This window comes from Cuculus canorus, chromosome 2 (assembly GCF_017976375.1).
Source record: "Cuculus canorus isolate bCucCan1 chromosome 2, bCucCan1.pri, whole genome shotgun sequence".
Taxonomy (NCBI): Eukaryota; Metazoa; Chordata; class Aves; order Cuculiformes; family Cuculidae; genus Cuculus; species Cuculus canorus.
The window spans coordinates 67,368,878-67,381,930 of NC_071402.1; the positions used below are offsets into that span (position 1 = coordinate 67,368,878).

General features: G+C 47.7%; 1 protein-coding gene across 1 annotated transcript; it reads left to right on the plus strand.

Annotated features, from left to right (window-relative positions):
- The first annotated feature begins 2,089 nt into the window (after window positions 1-2,089).
- IRX2 (iroquois homeobox 2) lies at window positions 2,090-7,674 on the plus strand. The gene is made up of 5 exons (XM_054058967.1): window positions 2,090-2,423; window positions 4,078-4,483; window positions 4,871-5,623; window positions 6,315-6,382; window positions 7,091-7,674. The coding sequence occupies exons 1-4, from the start codon at window positions 2,181-2,183 to the stop codon at window positions 6,356-6,358; spliced, it is 1,446 nt and encodes a 481-aa protein (XP_053914942.1). The 5' UTR covers window positions 2,090-2,180; the 3' UTR covers window positions 6,359-6,382; window positions 7,091-7,674.
- The last annotated feature ends 5,379 nt before the right edge of the window (window positions 7,675-13,053 follow it).

Sequence of the window (13,053 nt, forward strand, 5' to 3'; positions counted from 1 at the left end):
GTTGAAACGGCTTCTCGAAGTGTATTTTTTTCCGTTTTTTTGTTTTTTGTTTTTTTTTTTTATGAGCTGCGTGTTTAAATGTTAATACAATAGGCTGCCCTGGTAACCCTCAGTTCTTCAGCTGTTGCCATCTCCCCTCAGTCAGTGGAGAGCCGACTCCCCGGCTACTTCATCAGATGCTTTTTCCCCATCCTACCTAACTGAAATAACCCGAAGTATTCCACGAAGAAGTCAGCCGCAAACGTCAAAGGACTTAATTTGTTTAAATACGAGAGAGTCGCTCACTCACAGATGTTGGAAAAAAATAAAACAGGCGGATTGATGAACAATTTTTTCCCCTCTCTTTATTTTTTTTTTTTTTTGGTGAGCACTTAAATAGGTCTGGAGTTGTTTGGTTTTTTTTCCAGCTGGTCACAGGTTGCGGGTGGAGGGCTTGCGGCTTCCAGCCCCGCAGCCCCGTCCCCACTTGCGGGGCGCAGGTGAGGAGCAGGGGGCACGGAGCGGCCTAGAGCCCCTCGACTCCGCTGGTAGCGGCTCCGTGGGGCGGGCAGGGCTCGAAGCCGTGCTCCGGGGATGGAGTGGAAGGGGGAATTGCGGGTGAGAGACCCTCCGTGGCTGCGGGCAGGGGAGACACCGATATACGCACCGCGCCTCGTCCCGGGAGGCAAAGGCCGGAGCTCGAGCACGGGCGGTTCGTCCGATTCTGAAGGGTCCACCTACGACTAATTAAAAAATAAAATGCACGCGCTTGTATATGAATTTATTTATGTTCGCATCGAGAAGAAAAGATCCGTGCCTTCCCGTCCCCCCCAGGGGAGGCAGTGGCTGGGAGCCGATCGTGGCCAGGGATGAAGGAGGGGGCAGAGGAAGAGATTACGTTATTTGGGAAATTAATTACACCGTGATCGTATTCCAGGAGATTTATCTGAACCTCAAAAGGGGGAGAGGGGGGAGGGAGGGCAGCTAGCCCCCCGGAAGGAGTCAGCCAGGCCTCAAGAATAGAAATGAAAGAAAGATGAGCGAGGATTTTTTTTTTCCCCTTCATGTGTAAACGCGCTCCATGCCCAGATCTTGACTGTTTGTGGCAACTTATAAAACTATAAAGCTGTCTCTGCCAGGAACAGCGCGATCCTGGATCAGCTGATTCGAGCAGCCGCTTTTCTTTCCAACCATATAGGGCAGTACTTTTAGAAAGTGCTCTTCCCTCCAACACTGCCCAGCTCCGTCCAGCGTTCCCTACACGCTTCCAAACGCACACATCCTGCATATGCGAAGGGATGCGTACATTCATAACGCACATCCTTTTTTTTTTTTTTTTTATTCCCCGCGTGCAAAGAGGGAGAGAGAGAGAAAGGGGGTGCAATCGAGAGTGTGCTAAAAGAGTATTTATGGCTCGGCGAGTCCGGAGAGGAGCTGATGAGCAGCCTGGCGGCTGGGCTCGGGCAGCGTGTTAGCCGGCGGAGAGGCTGACTGGCATCACAAAGCCGCCTCCGCTGCCTGCCGGCCGGAGCGGGAGGGGGCGGGCCCGCCGCGCTATGCAGATGAGCGCCGGTGACGGACAGCTCTGCTTTCCAATGTCCCTCAGAAACTCGAGTGCTCCTTCCCTCAACTCTTCACTTCAGACTCTATACTTCCCCCAAAATTACAGGCTTGCAGGCGCTGGGGGAGCTGGCTGGCTGGCTGGGAGAACTCCATATGCAGCAGCGGCCACTTTTCTGATTTCGGGGGCTCGCTTCTCTCTCTCTCACTCCCCCTCTCCCCTCTGTTCCTCTCCCTTTCTCTCTCTCTCTCTCTTTCATTTTATTAACCCTCTCCTCTTCCGTCTTTCCCAGATGCCCTTCCCCTCCCTGTTAGATTTCTGACCGCTCGATTTATTTTCCCTTTTTTTTTTTTTCTTTTGGGGGGGGGGTGTTCTTTTTTTTTTTCCCCTCCTCCTGCTTGTTTTCATTCTGCCCGGGTGCGCATGGTGGGGAGCATATAACAATTCTGATTCTCTACATAACTGCACAGAGCCAACCGGGAAGAGAGAGAGAGAGAGAGAGAGAGGGAGGGAGGGAGGGAGGGAGGGAGGGCGGGAGAGAGGGAGAGGGGAGAGCACGAAAGCAGCGCCAGGAGCAGCGGCTGCAGCAGGGCCGGTCACCCTCGCCCCCTCCCTGCTCCTGTGCACGCCGGTGCAAGCCATGTCCTATCCTCAGGGTTACCTCTACCAGCCTCCCGGCTCGCTGGCTCTGTACTCCTGCCCGGCGTACGGGGCATCGGCGCTGGCGGCCCCTAGGAGCGAGGAGCTGGCCAGGTCTTCGTCGGGATCGGCGTTCAGCCCTTACCCGGGATCGGCAGCTTTCACCGCCCAGGCGGCGGCCACAGGCTTCACCAGCCCGCTCCAGTACTCCACAGACCCTGCCACGGGATTCCCCTCCTACATGGTAACTACCGAAGAGAAAACCCTCTCCTTCTTCATTAGCATCCGCATTCTCATCCTCATCATCTTCAGCCTCTCTCCTCACACGCTCACTCACCATCAGCCCCCGACACCGCGCCGCGCAGCCGGCGGGGACGCGCGGAGCCGGGCGGCAGCGGAGCCGAGCGGAGCGGCGGGGCCGGGGCTGGGGCTGGTGGCCGCGGGACTCGGGGTCGCCGCCGCTTCGCGGAACCCTGAGTAAAGAAATACGGATCGTCTCAGTCAGTCGGATGTTTCCATTCTCCCCTCCTCGCCTTCTCTTCCCCCCTTCACCCCCCCCCCCCCTCCTTTTCGCTGTAGTAGGATAGGGGAGGCTTTCTTTTTCTCTTCTGTTTTTTTCTCTCTCTCTCTTTTTTTTTTTCTTTCTTTTTAAGTCGGTGTTTGGAGGCTTTGCGGGCTTTATCCCCTTGTGGTTTTATTTACTTTCAGTGTGTTTTGCGCTAATGGTTTAACTGGATTTTAGGAATGAAAAGGAGCATCTGTTTGCGATCTGTGAGCTTCGCTTAAGCCCAAAATGGTTGTAGTGGCCTCAGTTTCGGATTTCACTTTCTTCTTATTAGTTAAAAGGAGCATTTGCAATTGCGTGTGTGTGTATTCCGTCCATTAACTATATAAATAAAACCGTAAACTATATAAATAAACTACACATCTAGCCGGTTATATAGTTTTATAAACACACAGTCAGACACGTATCTAGTTCTTACACACAAAGACCTGTGCTCGGAATTTAAGACTAGGTCGGCTGTCGAGGTCCTTAAAGGGGATGGCAGTGGGATAGTTCTCTCTCCCTGGAAAGTGTCAGGGAAACGACTTGCTTTCTGTTTGTAAAATACGGTGCATAAATTGTCGTGCAGTCTTTATTCGGGCTGGTATAAAAGATCTGAGGATCTCATTCGCTTGTTTTTCCTGTTGAGAAGAGGTAGGCGAGTGGCTGGAAGTTGCAGCGAGGTTGTGAACCGTGCGGGATACTGGGTGATGTTGCGCCTTGTGACTCGCCGATCTGTGGGATTCAGGGACTTGCAGAAAGTTAGCGAGTTCCTTAGCGATATCTTTAACTTTTCTTGCATTATGCAGACTTAAATAAGCGCAATTTAAACGTTAAAGAGCGAATTAAAATGCTAATTACATCGCATTTGAACAATTCGAAACGGTGCATATCTTCTGATTTGCAAATTGGATTTGCAATGCATTAGTGCAGTGAATTGCTAAGTGGTGGCTTTGTTGTATTTTCTATAGCAAAAAAGGAAACATCTTTTGAACCTTTGAGAGAAATGTAGATATCAAGGCACTACCTGTAGGGCCTTTAAAACGTCTGCGCGGTTCAAAAATTATATTGGGAAATATTCAATTATAAGCAGCTGAAATTAGACGGAAAGATTAAAACATCTCCGATTTTAAGCGCGTGTGCTTGTGTCTGTGTGCTGGGAGGAGGGAAGGGGGGGGGGGGGGAGAAATCCCCACTTAATGGTCTTTGGGTGCTACTTGTGCCCCTCATAGAATATGAATACAAGACATCATCCCAGGGAAATACAAATATAACCACCGATCTCGCCTTGACAACTTACTAATGGCTTATCAGCAATAACAAACTGCCAACCCCACGGTTTTGTTCTGTCCAGGGCTCCCCTTACGACGCCCATACGACGGGGATGACCGGAGCCATCAGCTACCACCCGTACGGCAGCCCTGCCTACCCTTACCAGCTCAACGACCCCGCGTACAGGAAAAACGCCACCCGCGACGCCACGGCCACCCTCAAGGCCTGGCTGCAGGAGCACCGCAAGAACCCCTACCCCACCAAGGGCGAGAAGATCATGCTGGCCATCATCACCAAGATGACCCTCACCCAGGTCTCCACCTGGTTCGCCAACGCCCGACGGAGGCTCAAGAAGGAGAACAAGATGACCTGGGCCCCGCGCAACAAGAGCGAGGACGAGGACGACGACGAAGGCGACGGGGCGAGGAGTAAAGAGGAGAGTCCCGAGAAGATGCCCGAGAGCAACGAAACCTCCGCCGAGGACGAAGGTGGGCGCGGGGTGACCGCGGTGGGGGTGTCCCCATCCCGCCGGGAGCGGGGAAGGCGGGGGACAGGGAGTGCGGCTTCTAACAAAAGCGACCCCAAAGCGTGTCCCGTTGCGGTGTCTCGGTGCCGCCGGGCGCCGGTGCCCGGGGCAGGCGGGGGGCGGTGCGGCGGCGCCGTGCAGGAAGCAGGCGGGGCGGTGCGGGGTGGGAGCCGCCGCCGAGCTACCCCGTGGGGATGGATGGAGGGATGGATGCTCCTGGAAAATAGTGGCACGGGAAAAGCCGGGGCGGATAGCGTCTCCCTGCCTGCTGCGGGTCCGGGGCTTGCTGTTCGCCCTCTCTTTTGCCGCCCCCCCCCCCCCTTCCCTGACTTCGCCTTTCTTCTCGCAGGAATCAGCTTGCAAGTCGACTCGCTGACGGATCACTCCTGCTCCGCCGAGTCGGACGGCGAGAAGCTGCCCTGCCGAGCGGGAGACCCCCTCTGCGGGTCGGGCTCGGAGTGCAAGGACAAGTACGGGGACGTCGAGGAGGAAGAGGAGGAGGACGACGACGAAGAGGAGGAGGAGGAGGACATCGAAGAGGACGACGGCGGCGGCGGCGGGGAGCGAGACCCGCCCGCCAAACCCGCCACCTCGTCGCCGCTGGCGGCCGTGGAGGCTCCGCTGCTCGGCCACCCGCACGCCGACGCCGCCCGCAGCGCCAGCAAGGCGGTGCTGGGCGACCGCGCCTCCCCCGGGGCCCCCACGCCGGCCAGCAAGCCCAAGCTCTGGTCGCTGGCCGAAATCGCCACCTCGGACCTCAAGAGCCAGACCCTGGGCCAAGGCTGCCAGGCTGCGCCGCTCTCCTCCGCCACCCCCGCCTCCGCCCCGCACAGCGCTGCCTACTCGCCCTCCTCCCTCCTGGGGAGGCATATTTATTACACCTCGCCTTTTTATAGCAACTATACAAACTATGGGAACTTTAACGCTCTGCAGAGCCAGGGAATCCTGAGGTACAACTCGGCGGCGGTGGCTTCGAACGAGGGACTAAGTCAGACTGTCCTAAATGCCAGCTCTGTCCACAAGCAGAGCAGTGACTCTTTGAAAACGATCACTAACCAGCTAGAACAACATTACAGGCCCTCTAGTTATGACTCTAAGAAAGGTAGGTGTCTTGGTTTTGCCGCTTTCTTCTCCCTTCTCCCTCGCCCTCCTCCCCTGACCCGCACAAGCCCTTTATGTACTGTATAAATACGGAAACCTTCTCTGGAGAAGACAGTGAGCGCGCTGTCACCGCTACCACCGCCGGGTGACGATGGGCGATGGTACCTTCTGGGGATTAAATCCGGCGTGTGGCCGTCATACCGATACCTGCCTCTAAGAACCGAGAGAGGAGATGCAAGAGATGACTTTTAGATAGGTCTTACGGGCTTGTAAAAGTCATTTGTAAAAGGAAAACTGCACACAAAGCTATCCAGGGAGCACTGATGTCATGGCCTGTATTTTATTTTTTTTCTGACAATCTGGTTTTGCTCTTTGTTTCCAATACTCTCAGGGTTTTTTTGCAACTTTGTGTTCAGGTAATTGCTGACATTGACCGTGAAATTACGTGGAGCAGGATATTTTTTTACTGTTCCTGGGGTGGGGCTTTTTTGTTTCTAAAAAGTTTTGCACTAAGGTAATTGTCAGCTTAGTCTAATAAAACATGTGAGATAAGGGAAACTGTAAAATGCTGTCCAGCCTTTCAAACGACCTAGCTAGGAATTCTGCACGGGTGAGGGCTGGGACCTACATACACTGTGTAATCTAGTTAGCTGGCTGTGTCCTGTGACTAACTGACGGTTATATTTTGACAGATCCCACTGAAGTCTGCACAGTAGGAGTACAACCATACCTATAGAAGTGCAATCACACAGCAATGCAAGTAAGTGAGAACATTTTCTATTACACTGATCATTTGGCATCAGGTCTAAGACATGCTGCACAGTTCTAGACTTGCTTAACGTTTATTTCTTGCTTCATTACTTAAGACTCTGGTTACAAAGTAAGACACACTTTTTTTTTTCTTCCTGTTTTTTTTCAAATTTCTCACTGCAGCTTTTCTTTCTTGGGTTTGTCTTCATTCTAAAGTCAGTTTTGACAGTTCCCTCACCTTTATCTTCGCTCATGTAAGGTAAAGACTTTAGGACTATTCATATGTTATGGGAAAGAAAGCTTTAGAAAAAAAATATTTTTGAAGGTACTGTTGTTTAAAAATAAAGGGCTTGTGCTCACGTGGCAGTGTTGAAATTGTACTTTCCGAATGAGGCTTCTACACAGTGATAATGTATTTCAAAGGAAAAGGAACAATTATTAGAGATCGACATGCATTTTAAACAGGATATACTGTCTGTGAACTGCCTCTTGCCTAGCTAGCAACGGCACTTTCAATACCTCCATTATTGAAGGCTAACTAAACAACAAAAAAATCCCCTTGCCGACATTTTTTTTCAGCTAATTCTTTTCTTGGGAGAAATTAAACGAGTAAAAATTTTGCCTTACTTCCTTTTTTTTTTTTTTTTTTCCCTGTTTAATGGTGTTAGTGTGCAATTGAAGGATTTTTGGATGATCTGGTTTTTTCCTTGGTCCACAGGTAGGTGTCACAATTGCTTTGAGAAAAGTCAGCAAGCCATCATCTTTCCCCGAGCTAATATATATAACAAATCTCTAAATCCGGATCACATCTTGTGCCACTGTATAAAAGAAGACCACAGAGCACTATTAAATCTTCAGACTCTAATTATTAAACCAGAATTTTGTTGGACATATGTGAGTTCGCTGGTATAGTATAGTTTCCCCAATGTATGTGTGACTTTTGAAAACAAATCTGTTTTTCTCAGGATATCTTGAATTGATCACTTCATTGCCACGGTATATATTCGATAGGTGTGATAGGATTTATTGTAAAATTTATTTGTAAAAGATGTATACAGTAGAGATAATAAAGATGTGATTGGAGAACTTGAGTCCTTACAAAGTGGAAACAAATTTGATATTTATTTTTGTAATGATATAAAGCTTCTAGTAATTTATGCAAGTTGTATTGCAATGGAATCTGAACTTTTTGTAAATAAATTTTGCCTGGTTTTTATTTGAAACGTTGATGGTTATACAATCTTTGGTTGTTTAACAAGAATTCTTTACTAATTTATATCTCTAATTGTAAATAAAAACAGACTAGTCTGCAACAATATGGTGTTCTTCATTCATTTTCCCCCAAATAATAATCTTTTATTTTGAAAATGATGAGAGCTGTAATTTCACCAGCAGAGTTTAGACCATAAAATGAGTAAGCAATTTAACTATGTTGCAAAGATATGCTTTGCATAAATTAATTCCTTCTGGGTTGTCCCGTTATTCTTAAGCTTTAAATACACACATGTGTGCAAATATGTATTTGTATATGCATATGCATATTCATAAGCAGAGTGATGTGAATGCATGCATGTTTCTTATAAACTATTTATGTTGGGTGTGAAATAGCTCTGTATTTGAGTTAACAATCTTTAAATCCATCATTTCTAGGGGAAAAAATAATCAGTTATGGCTTATTTCTATTTTCTTTGTTTCTGCTTCTGTCTAAAACATGTGAAGACGGAAAAAAAAAGATAAAACAGTGCAATTCCTACTTTTTATTATTTCCCCTCTTTTTCTTTATATCAGTAAACCGTATCTTTACAGTCACATTGGAAATCCACTTTGATTGGGCTCATAAAGTCAGCTAACTAATAATTTTATTTTTTAGTAAAATAATGGGAAACCTCATATATTATAATTCCAGAAAAGAAATGAACAATCATTTATTTTCCCCAAAAGATAAATTGAGTGAATATAACTTACGGTTATAAAACAAGAATAATAGCTTCTTAGATTGCCCTTTAATCAATCATACACTTATTTTTCAAGAGGCTCATCTATTTTATTCCATGATTAATAATGTTCCAGCGTGAGAGCATTATTAGATCCCAGCAGGGGAGATCCTGAATGCTTTTAGCTGCTTTGGAATGGTCAGTTGGGGTTCATTATGGTCTGATATTGAACAATTTATAAAATCTTGTCTAAACATCTGCCAGCTCAGATAGACCGATGTGCCTGAAGAAGGGAAATTGCTGGACCAGTTGATATTGACAAACGGATCTCTCTCCAGTGGCTTTTTGTTCAGTGAAAATTAGTGGCCTCTTGCTCAGGTCTTGTTAGAAAGGGCATTTGAAAGTGATCTTAGATACTTCAGGCATCAGCCTTGGGAATGTTAACTGGATAAAGAGCCACTGTAGTCTGGAGTCAGGAAATACATTGCGATCGTATTAAATAGGGGGAAAAGAAGCTGCTTTTCTTAAATACACATACCCAATTCCCATGATCCATCCTCCTCTCCATTGTATTTTGCCTCCATAAAGTTATCTCATCGATTGAGAAAATTCCTGTGCTTTTCAACTGATGGGGCAGAAATTAATATTGTAATTCTGGAAAATGCTGGGATCCATCTAGCTAGATATAAAACACCGAAGATCTTTGCAGCTGGAGGCCTACTCATCTTCTTATGTTGTTCGTAGAACGATGCTTCTTTGCTCCTGTAACATCCTGTTTTTTTCACGGAGGTAAAATGCGGTTGTATGTGCGCGCAGTGTGTAGTACAATTAGACAAACAGTGAAGAAGTAATTCAGTTTTTCCCCTCCAATTTTGCATGTGATATATGCAAATATTTGCTATCATCATCCTCGACTGTCTTTACTGTGGACTTTAGGAAGATTTCAAGGAGGAAGTTTTTATGTTGGGGGAGATGTCTGAACTTTCTTGACCTTGCTCTTGCTCTTACTCCATCCACCCCCACCACCCACGTTTTACGTTCCAGGTCTCTGTTGGACACAAAGTGTATATTTCAATTGGTAAAAACCAAAAGCTGTGGCAGAGATTAAAAAAGGCTAACGACATTCCTTTGATGTTTATACGCCCAAAGACTTATAAAAGATTTCCATAATTTACCCACCCTTGCTAGTATTTAGACCTGGATTTCTTTCTGGAAAGAAAAGTAGAAAGACTTGGAAAACTCGCTTTTAAGTATTCACTATGTATGTAAAGCCCAATGGACTTCTCTCATCCTCTGAGAAACTCAGGAATAGTTCATGGATGCAGATGGGCGACACCCAAATGATTTGGCAAATAAACTTAGTTTTTAAGCAAGAAATTAATGGACGCGAACTGCATATTCAACGTCATTTGAGATTTAATAATCAAAATTGAAAGCAGGAGGAAAGTGTAGCCTTGCTAGATTGTTGGCACAAACAATGCGATTATTTCATTACAGCAAGAAAGAGGGACAAACGATAAAATACATCATTTTGCGTAGGGTTTATTTCATAACGATGCTAATCAGCCTGCTGGGATTAAAATCTCACACCCCTTTCTATATTTACTCTCCTACACTCCCCCCCACCCCCCTCAGCCCTTCGTTTCTGTGCTCGTTTCGAAACGAGAAAGACAAACCCTCCCCTCTTCAGGGCCAGAGGTTTCATTAGAGCTGATTTATTGAAATTCAGTCTTTAATCTCAGGTGGGATCCCGGAGGAATTGGCGCTGTCGTCAAATAGGAAGAGGGTCGCTTTCCACTTTGCACTTCCTGGGCTGCTTTTTTCCTCGCCTTCTGCAAATGTCAACATTTGTTCTCAATAAGAGAGTTATTGTTTCAGGAAAGCTGCTCACCAACTGCCTTCGAGAGCGGAGAAAAAGCGTCGCCCACCTTTGTTTGCCTGGAGACAGGGGGAAGGGATGGGGACTGAGGTAACACGTAGCCCAGGCCAACAGCGGGCAGACAGACAGACAGACGTGGGAACTGCTGCCACACACCAGCTCGCGGCTGGAGGGATGAGTGGAAAGTTAATACAAAGCGCAATGGGCGCCTGCGTTTCTCTCCCCGCTCCGTTTGCATCTTGGCCACCGGCGCGTTTAGCCCCTGTAAGAAAGAGATTGCAAGGAACAAATTAGTAACGAAACCGAGAACAGAAAAAGAGGACTGCCTTCCCAAACGCCCACAAGAGGAGCAGGTCTCCAAGTCTTTTTTTGGGGGAAGGGTGATTTTTCAAGTGAAGAAACCAAACGCACAGTCTGATTTAGCCCTACCTGGCTGCATCGCGGTCCCTCCGTGCTCAGCCTCACAGGGGAAACCCAAAACCTCACCACTGGAAGTTTCTGCCTCCGTCACATGTTACGTCTCACTTAAAGGCCGTTCAGACTCACCGCTCCGCTGAGGAAGGGATGTAATCAATATCGGGAGGATTTTATTGCCGGTTAACTTTTGGAGAAAACAACAAAGAGGCGGAATTTACATATAGGTCGATTCGTTACCTTCCGTGTTCAGACATTTCTCAGGTGCTTGTGCTTGGGCAAGCTTCTCACGATCCAGTTAGAGCCTTTCCATTGTAGGAACTGAATAATGACGGTAAAAAAATATTGTCATTAACAGTAATACTGCACATTAAGTAATATGAAATTCACCCTTTTGTTTTTAATCCAGTAACTAATAACTCAGGTATGTTCCCGGCTTCTAAAGAAATAAAAGAGAGGCAAAAAAAAAAAAAAAAGTTTCAGAAACAAAAGGATCCACAGTGAATATTCAAAGCACCCATGCGTCTAATCCCTGATTATTACTCGGTGGCTCTGAAGCAGAGTCTTTATTAAAACTACAGAGGGAAGGCTCGATCGGCGGGGCACACGCTGGCAGCTCGGAGCTGCTGGCAGCGATCTGGATGCAGGCAGGCTCTGGAGGAGCTTTTTACCTGCCCTGGCCGAGCTAAGAGCCCGTCTCCCGCAATCTGGACCCGTGGCATTCTCCCCCTTCCCCCGCCCCCAGCCGTGACTCACGGGGGAATGCCACCATTTCACATCCAATCCAAGCAGAGCCGGCTGCCTTTTCCCTGAGCAAAAGTCAGGGATGGAAGGACGCGGCCGCTTTGCCTCGGGGGCGGCTACCTTTAACTTTTCTCCTTTGGGGATTCGGAGACTCAAAGGAAAGGGATGTGTGTGTGTGTGTGAGTGTGTGCGTGTTCTCAACCCCGCGCTCCCTGGAAAAACAAGAGCGCATCCTGGCAGGGAGAGTAATTTCTGCTCCACCCGGGCTTATGTTACCCGTGACGGGAGATTTCAAAATATTCCTAAATACTTCGGAGAAAAAAATAATATATGTAAAAAAGAAACAGTCGTACTGCTCTTCGTACGGCGGCTGTGTGGATACTATCGGTGCTCAAGGTCTTAAAAATCGCCCAGGGAAGAAAAAAGTAATAAGTATGTGCATTTTTATAGGGAGATAAATTGACAATTTATTGTGTATAACTTCTGATCAATTATTAATCGTTAGTGTCAACAACAGGGTTATAATTACCTTCAGTTATTTAAAGGAATATTTATTTTTTCTTCTCTCTGATCTGGTAATTAGTTAATGCTCTGGAGTAATGAATTCAAAGCTGATTTGATAATGATTGAGACAGTTTTTTTCCTTTTCTTTTGGCAACCCCCCTCGCCGGGGGGTTGGGAGGAGGAGGAAGGAGGTTTCTCCCCCCCGTTTGCAGAAGAGCCTATGTAAAGGCAAATCGCGGCGCGTTTCTCTTTTCAGACAATAAATAACTATTCTGAGAGGAAAAGAGCGAAATGACAAACAAACAGAGCGCAGCTGGGATGAATAAGGCCGATCAAAGTTAGCGGGGGCCGACGATTCCCGCAGCCGCAGCAGGTCTGAGTCCCATAAAGGTGCCAGCAACTCTTACCCCTCTCCCTGAGATCAAGGGCGAAGGCGAGAAGGACGTTTTAACCCCCTGACATCTTTTTCTCGAGCCAGGGCGGGCGGGAGGAAAAGGGAAAGGAGGGAGCTGAGTATTTCTGGTTTGGGGGAGTCCTCGCTGCCTTCACAATCGCCGGGGGAATCGATGAAGTGTTTTACCTGGACCTCACCGTGCCGCCCGCATAGGATGCGCATCTCCTCGGAGCGAGAAAGGCGCAGCCTGGCTCGTTTAAACCATCCCTAACCCAGCTCAGCCCTGGGGATGAGGAAGCAAGAAATTATTATTACATATTTATTTTTTTTCCCCTCCTTGAGGGGAGCTCGGTAGAACTTCATCACGAAGAATAACAACCAGAAGAAGAAGCCCGCAGGGACCGTGGCTGCCGCCTTGTTCCTGGGTCTCGGGGCGTGGGTAACGCCTCCTCCCTGGGCCAGGGACCTGGCAGCCAAAGGCGAGGTAATCGCTGAAAAGCCCCCCTTCACATCCCCCTACCAGCGTGTGGCGCTGAGCCGAGGTGGAAACTTCACCGTTGCCCCCTCCCCGCTTTCCTCCAGATCTCCACTTAATTCGTTTTTAGCGTAATGGGGTTCATTTTACCGCATATCTGCGCTGGATGGGATACGTGTATATAATATTATATGTAATAGTTACATGTTTTATATATATAAAATGTTTCTCCCGTGCAACAAAACTGCAGTGGGAATTGCAGTGCAAAATGCAAGTTCTAAAATTAATTCGTCCTGACAGGTTTGACATCGCCCGGCTCCCTTTTTTTCCTGCAACT